The sequence below is a fragment of the Athene noctua genome, chromosome 3 (genome assembly GCF_965140245.1).
Source record: "Athene noctua chromosome 3, bAthNoc1.hap1.1, whole genome shotgun sequence".
Taxonomy (NCBI): Eukaryota; Metazoa; Chordata; class Aves; order Strigiformes; family Strigidae; genus Athene; species Athene noctua.
In genome coordinates this window covers 31,383,979-31,398,516 of record NC_134039.1, presented here as the reverse complement: position 1 = coordinate 31,398,516, position 14,538 = coordinate 31,383,979, and the positions used below count along the sequence as shown (strand labels likewise).

The 14,538-nt window shown below is 43.9% G+C and overlaps 1 protein-coding gene across 8 annotated transcripts in view; it reads right to left on the bottom strand.

The window, feature by feature from the left end:
* The window catches only part of ZC3H7B (zinc finger CCCH-type containing 7B), a 50,299-nt gene extending 38,345 nt beyond the window's left edge, over positions 1-11,954 (bottom strand). For 3 of the 8 annotated variants that reach the window (XM_074902565.1, XM_074902566.1, XM_074902563.1), the window contains exons 1-5: positions 11,487-11,951; positions 5,024-5,084; positions 3,087-3,120; positions 2,513-2,710; positions 1,486-1,644 (exon numbers count right to left, since the gene is read on the bottom strand). In XM_074902565.1, the coding sequence (XP_074758666.1) occupies positions 1,486-1,644; positions 2,513-2,710; positions 3,087-3,120; positions 5,024-5,076 (444 nt within the window). In that variant the 5' untranslated portion in view covers positions 5,077-5,084; positions 11,487-11,951. Of the gene's footprint in view, positions 1-1,485; positions 1,645-2,512; positions 2,711-3,086; positions 3,121-5,023; positions 5,085-11,053; positions 11,073-11,486 lie in introns of those variants that run through there. The other 5 variants (XM_074902561.1, XM_074902564.1, XM_074902562.1 and 2 more) reach the window with 4 other exon arrangements.
* Positions 11,955-14,538: the final 2,584 nt, after the last annotated feature.

Here is a 14,538-nt window from a genome sequence, read left to right as displayed (position 1 = left end):
ATGGGCTGCCCGGGGAGGTGGTGGAGTCTCCATCCCTGGAGGGGTTTAAGAGTCACGTTGACATAGCACTCAGGGATATGGTGTAGTTGAGAACAGTTAGTGTTAGGTTAACGGTTGGACTGATGATCTTTTAGGTCTTTTCCAACCTAGATGACTCTGTGATTTCTGTTAATCAAGTAACGGGCTATGTTAATTTACAAGACTGAATTCTTTAGAATAGGGAATGCACATCACTCGATATGGAGTTTGTAAGGCCAAACCTACCTGACACGGAGAAGTCTGACAAAGTGTTTGTAGACCACGATGATTGTAATGATAATAATGGGAGATATGAACAATCTGGTCTAGTGGAAGGTGACCTTGCCCATGGCACAGGGGTTGGAACTAGATGATCTTTAAGGTCCTTTCAAACCCAAACCATTCTATGATTTTATGATAAGTATATGGTTAAAAAATAAATTAAATTAAGTGGCTCAACTGCAATGTGAAATATAGCCAGATACGGCTTTACATGAACACAGATAATAGATAGGTTTTCTTTATAAAAGGGTCTGTTTAAAAAACAGTTCTTTGGAACACCCCTAACATACCTTTAATGTGTGTTGGTCACACCATTCTGCTGAGACAAAGAAACTAGAATTTACAAGATGTATAAAACTAATACCTTACTGCTAACAAGGCTTTCAAAGATTGCTTCTGTAACACTAATAATAAAGGAAAGTTAAATTCTCCTGCTAAAGCAGATACATTTTTCTTGTAATAGCATTACTGTGATGGATCAGAACCAAATACAGCAAAGACCGCCAGTGCTCACTACAATCTATCTAATCACAGTCTGGTTTCCTGTTCAATATTTGGTCTAAAGAATACTCAGCAAAAGCACTGTCAGGAAAATATCTATGGACTAGATATGCAGATAGTCCCCTCTGAATACAAAACTTTATACACCCTTATACACCTATGAACATAAAAGTAACTACGACATATGATGCCAAGGACACCTTTGCATGTCCCTCAAGAAATAAAAAGCTTTAGCAGCTTGCCCTAGTGATCAGTAAGTAAAACATGAGACATTTTTATCTAAACCAGGAAAAGTATACATGTTTTCCTTCCAGTGCTCCAGCTCCCATTTGTCCCATGCTCCTAGTCACTCCCATTAGACATATAAAAACAGTTAATTAAAACAATGTCATAGCCTTAGTTCACATTTTGTTAGGGTGGGGTTTTCCTCTTCACAAATAGGCCACCAAACCTGCTCTCACTAACCGGTGTCTCTGGCTGGCACTATCTGTAGAAGATTACTTGGACTGACATGGGAGGTCAAATATCTTCGAGTCAGAGGGACAGAATTTCCGGGCATAATCATGTTCCCAAGAACAGCCAAGCTTCCTCTTCCACTATTCTCTGGCCTCACACTAAGCATGTTACGGAGGAGGAAGGTAGTGAACCACAGAGATCAAGATGAGTTGTATGTCAAACACTTACATGTGGGAGGGACAGCAAGCATCGGCTATTGCACTCATATGCTTCTTTGTGTCTTCCAAGTTCATTTAAGGAGCGGGCTTTCCGGAAGAGTGCTCGGATGTTCTCCTTGTCAAGACTCAAAGCCTTCTCGCTGTCTTCCAGTGCCTTCTCATACAACCCCTGCATGGAAGAGACCACCTCAAGTCAGCTGAGGCACAGCAGACTAACCCCTCCTTCTGTGTGAATGCAGACATTTTATCTCTCAGCAGAAAACAGGAACATAAAAGGCAGTTGGAAATACATATATTACTTCATACACAGACCAGCATACAACACATGAAACCTACCGTAATAGAACATTTTGTCAAGTCTTGAAAAACTCAAACCACTTCAGAGTCAGTGAATGCCAGAATTAAGGCTGCTTGAGCAACCCTGTCTCCCCTTACACCTTAGGCATGGTACATTTGGCAGTCTTTAATTATGTGACCACTTGCTAATTTTTTTCATGGGAATCTGTCTCATTACAAACAGGATGGACCTGCTCTGGGGTTGTGCCATAAAGGAAAGCTGTTAGATTCCTTAGGAAAACAGAAGCATACAGACTTTTAGAGCCTGTATATTTCAGAATCCTCTTCCATGCATGTGCTGAAAGTTCCGCCAAGACCCAAAGCCTTCTCACTGTCTTCCAGTGCCTCACTTGAGAAGGCAGGAGCCTCCAGAGCAATACTCAAGCAGTATTCCAGAGAAATATTCTGTCAGTACTGGAAGGCACTGTACTGTACTAACTTATCACCAACATGGACCAGAACTGCATTGTCAGTACCTTAGTCCTGCCCCCCTCTCCTTCACATCCTTCCTCTGGTCTCACAAGACACAGTGCAATAGTGGGGAGATCTCAGAGTTTTCTGTGTGTCATCATCTCCTTCAGTGTTGGAACAGGGAGTGGACAAAAGCAACTGAAATCCCTCTTGAGATCTCTTCCAACTGCATGGCACTGCAACCATGATGTCCTCCCCGGCACCTGGAGATGACCTGGAAAGGCACTCACCATGGCGAAGTAGCAGGCAGCTCGGTTGACATGCAGCTTGCACAGGAGTTCCTTTGGGATGGTCACCTCATCGGAGGCTGCATAATCCGCCACGTTCAGTCCCTCCACATACTGCACCAGTGAAAGCTTGAAATCCTTCTCTCGAAACAAATCATTGCCCTCTGCAAACAGGTTTCTCACCAGCTTCTGCAAAAAGGCCTGGGCAGCAGGAAGAGAGCAAATAGACTGAAGTGGATATTCAGAAACAGGTTTTCCAATTTCCCATTCCTTTCCATATGTTTTAGCAAACTTCCCTCACACTAAGATTCTCCTGCCTCCAAACCCTCCTACAAAACATCCATAAGTCTTCTGGTAGAAGAGAATAACCCAGTCAAATCTCTTTTCTTCTTGAACATCCAAGTGTCTCTCCCTTTCCCTGAAAGTTGTCATTGTCAGAACCTTAAAATTTTAAACCACAGATAGTGACAGACCATCCCACACTCTCCACTTTTGGTATGTAAACTAATGGCTGTGCAACAGAACAAATCTTGCTAACCAGAGGTTTCCCAACTTGAGAAAACAAATTATTCATTACCTCATAATCTTCTTGGCTTAGGGGTAATGTGGACCTGAAAAAAAGACGAGAAAATGCTCATGAAACAGGCATCTGTGCAAACAAGGGCTTTTATCTGATGAAGAAATCATCTTCCTGGTCCTGTGTTGATGATCTCAGTGATATATTGAACATTTTATCACTTCATAGGCAGCATTAGAGTCGGTGATGGTGACAGTGGTGTCAAGAGATGGTCAGGTCCCAAGAGGATTTGAGACTAGAGGAATCTTATTCTCAGCTATTTTCTGCACATACATGATCCTCTGTAACACGCCTCCAAACGGCCACCTAAAAAACCCCATCTTTGAGAAAGTCCCATGAGAGATTGTCATGGAGAATACAAGCATATTTTAAGTGCATCTGGCTCTAACAAGAGGTACCAGACTAGCACTCCAAGACCTCCTCAAATCCTCTGTGAGACCAAAGACATACAGTGATAAATACAATCACCCTCCTCTTCGTTAACTTAGCCACATGCCTTTAGGCCTACACCACAAAAGGAATGGAGAAAACAGTGAAGGTTCCAGTGGCCATTTAACTCCAGCTCTCTTGGCTGCCAGGCTGTGCCACAAAACTGGTAGCACTTGTGTGGGTAACACCTACCCCAAAACAACACTGAGACTTAGGAGAATGGTTCCACTCTTCAAATTGGACCATCCAAATCATTCACGCTTAGCCCATATGTATTTACTTTATCTCTTCAAGAAGAAAACAATAGGTTCTAGAGAAATCTCTAGCACCTTTCATAGCCCTCCTCACCTTTGTAATACAACAGTGTATACATGACCTTATTGCTCAGAGAGTACTTTTTTTAGATTTCATCTAATCTAATAATCATCTGCTTCTTAAAATTAACTACAGAAAATGCCATGGCTCTATAAGAAACATTCATTCTGCTTATAAAACTGGGGTACCCATCTTCCACATCAAAACAAGCCAAGAAATGACACTGCCCCTGGTTCAGAGTTCAAGATACACTCCAGAAGCATGAACACCTTGTATTTCTGAATTATTTTCTCTCCAGGAATCTTGTATGTTTTTATAAATGTTACCAAAATAAACTTCACAATTACTTCTCTGAAACGGGGTTATCAGCTCCACTTAGGCTCAGACTGGGGCAAAAATCATTGCCATGCCACAGGATATAAACATGTAACATGGAAGATTCGACTTTTTTTCCTGCATAGATGCACAGATTTTAACGATAATAATTGCAGGGCTCAAAGCAGTTCTTAAAAAAAACCCCAAACCAGTCTGATTACAATCTTGCTACTTCCTTACTCAACATGGAACCTGGACCTGAGTCTGAGGCCTTTGCTAACTTGAACATTGAAGGGAAAAAACACCATTGTGCTTTATAAGGAAGTACTTAGACTTGTAACTACTACATAACCAACCACTTCAAGCTCTATAAGGCCACACGATATTCACAGAAGAGTGACCCAAGGCACCTACCAGGTTGGCATCTGTAGAAGAGCCCTGGTCATCTATTTCTCCTATAGGCACCATACAGGCTACCTGGCAAGTCATTTACCTTGCTTTCCCCACGTACAAAACAGAAACACTATCTCCCTTCCTAAGAACAGTGGGATAACCTTGTTGAGAGGGCACTGAGATCTTCACGCTGAAGATGAAGTAGAAGGTCCAAGTACCATTAGCATTACACTGACTATAAAGATCATCCTGGAACTGCAGTGGAGGGCAAAACCCAAGGAAATTAAAATGATTGAATTTCATGTTTAGAGAGCTGTCAGGACAAGAAGCACCCTGAAGAATTACAGCAAAAATCCTCAGGACCAGTATCTCTTTCCCATGCAGCAGACCCGAAGCGGTGAACAGGAAGAATTCAGTTCCTGCAGTCCTCAATACAAAGGCAACCACCTCCAAAGACATAGAAAACAATGAGGTTGTCCACTTACTGGATGAACTGAAGTCCTTTCTCTATTTCTTGTTTTCGCTTCTGTCTCTCCATTACACTTGCTGCAGAGGAAGAAGAGAAAGAAACAACACAAAATGAGTCAATTTTAGGTCTTGCTGGCAATTAAGCAGCACAGTATTTTGTGTGTGCCTGAATTTACTACTAACAAAATGTTCCAGACCAGATGCCCATAACACTGAAGTCCATGATTTACCCACACTGCAGATACAGAACAGCAAGCAGCTTACTATCAGGTATCTGCTTTTTCTCACATGTCACCACCAGGATACACGGGCAAAGAGGAATTACTTCAATTTGAGCTTGCTACTTAGGCTGCCAGTAAATAAAGCAATGGGAACCAAATGTTATCATGACTGCCTTCTAGGAAAAGAAAAAAAACCAAAACCAACATTTCTCCTGCACTGGCAGTCATTTTAGGAATTTGTGCTGGTACCCTCCCATGATAAACAATTCTAACCTCTATTTATCTGGGCCAGATTGAAACTGGTTTACTGCACAGCGTATGAAACAAGTAATTTATGTAAAGGTGTATAGAGGCCTATCACAAAGAGAGATGTGAAGGAGGGAGATGGAATTGCTTGCCGTGGTCTACATAAAAGGACAGCGATGAATCTATGTAATGGGAATTTTGTGGTGAAAATCAGCAGGCAAGAGTAGCACAGACTTGGGAACACTCCTTTGGAGAGGGAACACGGCCCCATCCTTCAATGTTTTTACACTGGGGTGTGTGGTGCCTGAGGAAGGCTCAAGAGAGAGTTATCCCTACTTAGCCAGGAACACAAATGAGCACAAACCCACTTGTCTGGGTTTGACCAAATCAGTCTGGGTCTCTGCGAGCACAGACAAGTAAGTAGTATGATGGAGCCATTTTGGAGTAATGTCCCTTTTCTCAACTAAAATGTGCTTGAATCACACCATTAGATACATGAGATTCATCCCCTGCAGTTTGGAAGCAAATTTTGGAATGGCTTCTCCCTAATCTCTCCCCAAGGTACACAGATCTGCCACACACAAAAAGAATAAAGAAGGGGAGAAGGGATAGCAGTTTGTGGCAAAACGGAGTTGCTGGCAACAGCAAATTTCCCAGCCTTGCCATCAACCAGCTGCAATCACAAACAACACTCAGCATCTGAGGAATGGTAACCTGGGGACAAAGGCAGCAAGCACAGAAACACTGAGATGAGGTGGAGCTGAAGACACTGTGTCTTCCTAGCATGGGACTGCCTCTCAAGAGATCATGAGAAAAACAAAAGTAATTTCTCTACAACAGCTTGGAGAGCACTATCGCCCAGTTCCCTTTTACATGAAGACCACCCCTATCATTCTAAGGTATCTTACAGTATGTATGGCACATTCAGTCTGGAACAGGGTGAAGGGACCTTTAAGATATGTGAAAATCAATCCTGACAACTCATCAAGCCTTTATTGATTGTGCTCTGTGCCATGTAAAATGTAGAAGAATTGATACCTGCCCTTTACCAAGAAGAAGAGTTGGGGGAAGGGGGAAAGGCAAGAGTGAGAGAAAGACCAGAAAGAAGTGGTAACAGAAGGAAGCAATAGCTTGAAAGTGACACTGTGCACTTTCTAAGTCATCAGACATTAAATATGAGAGCAATCTGGTCCAAGCAGCAGGTAGATTTTAAGCAGCTGCATTTGGAATGGGATGGGCAGTGCAGCAAGAAAGGGAAAGCCAACAGACAAGGTGAGTGATGATCAGCATCTCTACAAAGGCTTTTCACAGAAGCGATGAAGAATAAATAAAGACTTTTAACAGAAGCAATGGAGAAGAGCCGGTAGTCTTCAGTACAACACCAACAGAAGGCCTGAAATGATTTATAAATAGCCTGGGTAATGAGCAATCAAGAAGAAAGAAGGAAATTTAACAAGGAGACTGTGAGGTTAATATGATCGCTAATGCTACCCGCAGACAGGCTTGAGGGGTAGAGACAGAGACAATTCATCTGATATTTCTCCTTGTATGAAATTCTGCAAAGACAGAAGTAAGAGAGAACAGAGAGGGTGAAGAGGAGTAGTAGGAATCATTTCCACATATATAGAATGAAAGCCATGAAAGAGGACAGAGCAACCCCCAAAACTGTGAAGGTCATCAGATACAAGGGTGGGGAAAAAGCCCCCACAGCAAAGATAAGCTGGGGGAGTGGAGGGGGCAAACAAGTCAAGTGGACCCTCACAAATTCTCATGGGGGAAAGCACAGGAGGAAGGGGGAATTTCTAGCTGGCTGGTCTCCAAGTGCACTAACAGGCTTTAAATGCCCCAAACAGCTTTACCTTGGACCGTCACCCATACACCCTCTGCCTATGGTCCAGGAGCTCCATTTCAGCTCAGGTACAGGCATACTGTCTTGTCTGAGCTATACTGTAGGTGGACCTGTCCTCAGCCCTATCTCCTGGACAAATCTTGGACCTACACTGTAGGCAGCTTGCCTCCAGTCCTGTCTCTGGCACCATCTCCTACTGCTGGACTTGCTGGGTGGATTCTGGACTCAATTCACCACCTCATTTTCTTTGGGACTGTTGATGGACCCCTGCCATGAGCATTTTGTTCTGTGCTGTTCAGATATGGTGAGACTATACCCTAGTTAATGAGGGCACTGCTGGTGGCTGTCATCACCTTTGGCTCCTAGTTTGTCCTCCATGGAGGAGCAGCCCTGCTCTTGCTGCTCCCTGACGTGAGCTACACTGGAGAGAACTAAAGTCAGGGAAGTGAAGTGGCAGCCCACAGAACTGATGAAAAGGGAGATTACTGGAAACTATGGGGAGAGCAGCTGAACACTGGCTGGTCATCACAAAGTCAATGGCTGCACTCCAAAAATGATGTGGCACCCCTTCACAATTGTGTACATCCTCAAAACAGATCATCACCGTGAAAAGCTTTGATACACACACCCTACTTCAACCTCTACTTCTGAGCTCAGCTTTTAAAACACTAGTGCAAGGAGTGAAGAATAGATCAGTACCTGTTCTCATGGTGACCCTGACCCCACTGCTAAAACATCCTCCACAGCAGGATGTGGGCCCGTGTTACAATGAGAACTGGTTACTGTTACTTGCCCGCAGAGAAGGGCATTCAAACATTACTGACCAAAAACTGGAGTGGAGCCAAACAACTACAGGGAAAGGCTCCAGATTGTCTCCTTCCTAGAGTTACCCAACTCTTCTTGCATCCTGCAGTTCCCCTTCTGTTTTTTTTCTCCTCACCACCACTGCCATGGCATCCACCATGAGTATCTCCATCCTTGCTTCATGTGGATGGCTGACCAACCCACTGCATCTCTGCAAGTCCCACAACACCCAGTTCAGTTTTGATCCTTGCTATAAGATCCACATAAAAAAAACCCCTCTGTGACCTGCATGCTGTTTACTCTCTGCAGTCCTACCCTCATCTTCTACAGTGAGGTTCTCCAACCCAAGATCCTCTGTAGCCTTCTTCAGATATAAACCATAGGCCTGATCTCCCCTCCAGACTGTTGCTCCCTGACATGGCCCCACATTTGTCTTCCCTTGCAAGTGCGTGACCAGCTTCCTCCGCATCACGCCTTTAGGTTTATGTAATGACTTTGAACGTAAGTCTCATCTTCTTATGCCAACACCCTCAAAATGCATATGTTGCTGTCCTAACAACTTCTTTCACATCTCTCAGGAACAACCACCTTTCCCTTTCGATCTGACTCCACACCAGCACCCTCCTCCGTGCATGGCAGACCTCTCCCCTGTTCTGTATGTCCCACCACTGCTGGAGGCTACCACTGGAACTCCTCCTTTTGCTCCTCACACCGCCTCCCTGCCACCTCCCCAGCAAACTCAGCCACTTCTGTCTCCTCTTGTCGTTCCAGACTCTTCACCATGTCTCATTCGACCGGACCAAACGGCACACTTGTTACACCAGCAAACCCAACACAGAGCAAACTACCCATACGTGCAACACTTCAGTTCTGCTGCACATCATACCACAGACATTGTATAATTAATTATAATCGCAGAGCCTGTTTAGCTTTTGTTTTCTCGGTCTTTTAAATATTTTTAGAAAAACAGCAGAAAACATTCCATGAACAGTGTATCTTAAAGAGTCCTTTTTCTCTCCTCCCACCAAATCTGTCTGTCCAGACTTGACTGCTCAAATCACCAGAATTCAAATCTAGAGTATTTATATCCCCACTACAAAGTTCTTATCCTTTCAGTCCAGAGATGTTTCATCCTCTCTGGTCCAGCATCTAGAGAGGACTTTATTCACGGCTTGTCAGTGAGTTACAAACTATTTGCCAGACAGAAATAAAATGCTACAGACAGACAAAATAGTTTTCTTGCCTTCAGAAGGAACAACGAGCTAGTAAAGATGGTGACTCAACCACTAACTGGGTAGATATGCCCTATGAGACTCTATGACATGAACAGAAAAACCTGAATTTACCTTATCAAAGACCTGGATGTTATTCCCAACCCTGCCAGAGATGAATTTGGGCAAAGTTTTTCTACTATATTTCTAGGATAGCAATGAGTTCACACTTGACCAACTTCGAGGCTTTGACTGTAACATTTCAGTCAGAAATAAGTACACTAAGATGCAAGTGGCAGGTTGTACAACTGAGACAGAAGCTCAGCCCCAGGCTGTGTGGGCTCCCCTCCAGGCAAAAGGTTCCAGGATGTGCTAGTCTGCAACATGAAGTATTTCACCGACTGCAGTTTGGCCACCTGAGTGGTGCAGCAGAACAGGTAACTGGACTCATGTCAAGCAGAGGAAAAACCACACAGCCCACTACAAACATGGGCTCCCACTCACTCCTGTGGCTGCTCTCTGCCATGCCCTGCTCCCTGGGTTTGAATGCTTCTCACAGCCAACAGCTCTCGGAGTCCCCACCACCATGCTGTGCTCACCAGGTCTGACAACCCTGTCCCTCCACACACCCCAAAGTACCTCCATGGCCACTCTCCCACAACCCAGCACCTCACTAGTCCCACAGCACCGCCGGGGTGGCTGTCACTGGGGCCCCACCAGCTTCACCCAGTAATACCTTCAATGAACGCAGAATGGGGCAGAGGCAACCCCTTCACCCCCAGCTGAAAATAAAAGCAGTGACCATAAATTTTCCCACAGAGGTGGTAGCCAAAGCCTCAAGAGACCACCCCAGCCCCTATCACCCCTTTTTCTGCTCCCTCCAGCCTTGTACCCCACACATAACGGCCCGTGTACCGAAGGCCACCCCACGCCAAACACCCCCATGTGCCGCAGGCCACCCTTCCTCTTGCTCCGGCCCACCGGGCCCTGCCCGAGGGGCACCGCAGTGCGGCCCGGGGCGTGCAGAGGGGGAGTGGGGTGACGCTGCCTGTTCCCCGGCCACTTGCTCTTGATTTCGTGTCCACCCAGCTCTCCCTCTCCTGCCTCGTTTTAAACATTAAGTCCCGGGGCTGGTTCAACCACGGATGGAGCGGGAGCCCCCGCTCGCCTTCTCCCCCCCATCCCCAGCACTAGGCCGCCGATCCTCGGCCTTGCCTAGCGGCCGCCGCGGACAAAAGCACCACCTCGGCCGGCCGGGCGGACAAGGGCCGGCGGCGCCTCCCGCACCCCCCGCGGCTCGGCCAGGCGGCGGCACCCCGGCACCCCCACCACCCCGGTCCTGCTGGGAGGGCTCTCCCGCGGCAGCAGATATCCAGGCTTCCCCAGGAAAAGAAAAACAAACCAAAACATACTCTTCCTCCTTCACCACCCCCCATCCGCTTAAATAAAAATCACACATCTCCAGGAGTCTGGGATGCGGCTTTAAGATTAAAAAAGAAAAAAGAAAACCTCCCCTGCCACCCGGAATCTGTCTAAAGCATTAAAGAATTTGGAAAATAAATAAATAAATAAAAATAATCCCACAACCTTTCTATTTGATAAACTTTACAAGCCCCTGCGGAAGGGGCATCTGGAAAGATATTCCACAAGGGCTTCTCTGCTGCTTCATGGGGTTTATACCAAACAAGAGGGGGAAACTGCAGCCTAAATACAGACCTGAACACAGCTCTCAAACCTACAAAACACAAACAGGCACAAACGCAATTAATACTAAGTTTTTCACATAAACCCAGGGGCTTTTCCCCTAGCTATTCACTTTTAGACTACTACCACATTTTTTTCAGGGGGTGGGATTAGGATCTCTGACAATTATTTTTTTGCAAACCCCACATTTTTGGCGGAAGAGGGGGTTAGCTTCAAAATCTCGCTCATATTATTTTCCTTTTTTTAAAAAAAATATAATTTGCAATTACACAACGTTTCATCCATGCAGTTACTATCTGAAACCTTTACTTTCTAATGAAGCAACATCCAGATTTTCTTGTTTCTCAAGTCCACCCCTTTATACATACACAAACACACACACACACACATACAGAATTGGTTTAAGACAAAAATAATCCCCCCCAAATAATAATAAAGGACTCACCTCTCCTTGGGGTTTTCCCCCACACACTATGTATAAACTTTCCTTGATAAATGGTATTGTATTACTAGAGATATTATTAATGTATTATTACTAGAAGTAATAATAATAGTAAGTGTTATTTAATTATAGAAGGCAGCATTCTGCTTCTGGATCGGCTGCCCCTGCAGCTCCCTCCATGTGCCTCCTGATCTCTTTACTTTCATTTCCAGGTCTCGCTCGCTCGCTCGCTCGCAGCTGCACCAGCAACAGAAAATGCCTCCCTGCATATCCTCTGGGCCCTAGAGGCTACCGCTTTCCATTACAAAAACTCACAGATCTTTCCCTTGTGGTTGGTTTTGAGATTCTTTAAGGTGAATTAGCCTTAAAAAAAAAAAAAAAAAAAAAAAAAAAAAAAAAAAAAGCGCGCTTAAGCAGTCGAGGCTCCGTTCTTATTTTAACGCATTTTTCTTCTTCCTGGTTGTCTTTGCTGATACAAAAAATATGCCCCTAAAGAAAGCAAAGCTGCCTCTGCCGAGTGATTGCATGCATGTGAAGCACAGCAATTAACTGAATTACAAGACACCCCCCCCCGATGGGATTATCACATATGTGAAGCATTGACCCTTTTGCCCACCCATATATGTTTGCTGGAAGGGGGCCAGAGTCATTGCTTCTAACAGAGCAATTATCTATACCAGCCAGACCTTACTTATTCCACCCTGGACTGCTGAGGGGGTTCCCTGTAAATAAGATACAAAAACATAGATTTTGGGTGGAAAGGAATACACAGTGTGTGTGTGTATATAACTATTATTATATTATATACTATTGGGTATTTACAATATATGTGCATTATTTATAATTTATATGGGCATCTTTATTTATATATTTATATCTATACATATGAATTTAGGCACTTCTTTTGGCTTGTTTTCATCTCAAATCCCTCAGTATTTCCAGAAAGTGGACTGAATCTCCACAGCAGCCCATGCCAGCAAAGCTCCAGGAACAGAGCTGCGGGTGAGAAGTGGGGGCCCAGTGGCACAAGTTGTTCTGTCATGGGAAAGGGTTGTGAAAACAGAGATACACAGATACACAGACCGCCTTAGATGGGGAGTTCATTCATCCCTGTCCAGCTGCAGCACCATCAACTTCAAATAACCCTCTGAAATGATGAGTTTTATGATCAGCTCCCAGTCCAGCCTCCCTGGTAAGATAGGCTTTCCTTTCCCTAAAGGCTTCTGTCTACCGTCAGATCATTATTTCTAGACTGACACTGGTTTAAATTAGTACCTCTTTTCCCATGTAATCAGTGACATGTTTACTCCTCAGTGTCTCGCTTCTCTATTTACAGTGACCCAAAACAGTGTCACTTTCTGCTTTGCAGCTAAGCAACTCTGACAAGATTCAGAAGCAGGTAGAAGGTATCATCTAAAGTGTACTAAACTTGTTTAATATTTAAAACATGTTGATCAGAAAATGAAAGACTTTATTATATTGAGTAGGATTGGCTTCTGGCAGCTCTGTCAACACAATAAACTGATAATTTATGAAATATAGGCTGTGAATTGTATAATGTACAATATGACACTGGAGAACACCGTCTTACATTCTTCGCAATATTTAACCACAATGCACTTTTTTTAGATAATCATTATGATCCAAAGATTGCTGTTATTCATGGATAAGAAAATGTTTATTTTTATTATCTCTTCAGCAGATTTGTAACCTCTTATTTTTAGGCAATGTCACCATGACAATGAGTAGAGTCTAACCAAGCTGGGTCTCTGCTGTAAAAGCTGCTGTGCAAAATGTACATTAAATGACAATCCCTGGTGAGGGGTGGCCTTGGGCAGAAGAAAGGTGGAGCAGGCCTGATGGGGGAAAGTAAACATGGGAAGACCTGACACCATTGGGAGGGCAGCGTCATGGAGCCATTAAGCATCAAATGAGTCACGGAGCCCAGGATGCCTCCAACCCTGCAGCACCTCTGAAAGGCAAGACATCACAGCTAGATGAGGGCTTAGGAGGAGCTGAGGAGAAAGAGGAACAAACCCCAAATCTACACACAATCAAGGGCTATACTGGAATAAGCACCTTTTTTTTTTTTTAATTCAAGAACATTCATTTTCAAGACTGTGTTTCCCAATTGAATGTCATGTTATACTTCCCTCTAGCCCAATTTCCTCTGCCTGTAAGACTGAGAGGTGTCTTGCAAGGGCATGATCCAGCATGTACCTCTCCTCTCACGAAATAACATCTTTTCTTAGCAGCTAACATGAAGATTTTCACACTTTGCAAACACGGTTATCAAGACCTCATGTGCAGGTAGTGAGCAGAATCAAAACGTTGCCAATCCCTGCTACAAACTAGTTGCAGTGCCATAAAAATTACTTTGATCTGTAAAGCTCTTCCTTTAGGGAGAATGAATCAATGGATCTATGATACAATGTCACAGTACACCTTCATTCCAATCCACAGTTAAAGACTTTATTCTTGTGCCTCTGGCCCAGGTAATTAGCCAATATTTGGAAGAACAACAGAGAAGTGAATCAGATGTATGTGATATGATCCTGTTTATTGCTAAAGAGCATGAGGATCTAATAACAAGTGCTAATTTCCTTGCTTATATTTTCCAAGTTCAAGCTCCTTCTTGAGATCAAACCAATTTATTCTTTCAATTGCTCTGTGTTTTCTGGCAGCTTTATGCTTCTCACGTACAACTGTAACCTAGCTGGTGCCTCAGCTTCTTAATTTTCTCCAATTGCAAGAGAAACTCCTCTTACAAGTTAAATTTTGCTCAAGTTTTCCACCTGGTTGCTGTGCCAGTTTATGGCTTTTATTCTTTCAGCTGTCATACTCCATAAAAAAAACTTAATTGCTTTTTGCATTCCCTCAGAATGAAGGTCTACCATGCCCTTCAACCTCAACATGGTCTCCCAGGGCACCTAGCATTACCAATTACTGACATCTTTTTCTTGGGTCCATATAATCATTTTATATTGTTCCTTAAAACCACAGTTGGGACAACTGTGAAAGAATGATATAAGCCTCTTATGTTTTGGGACCAAAT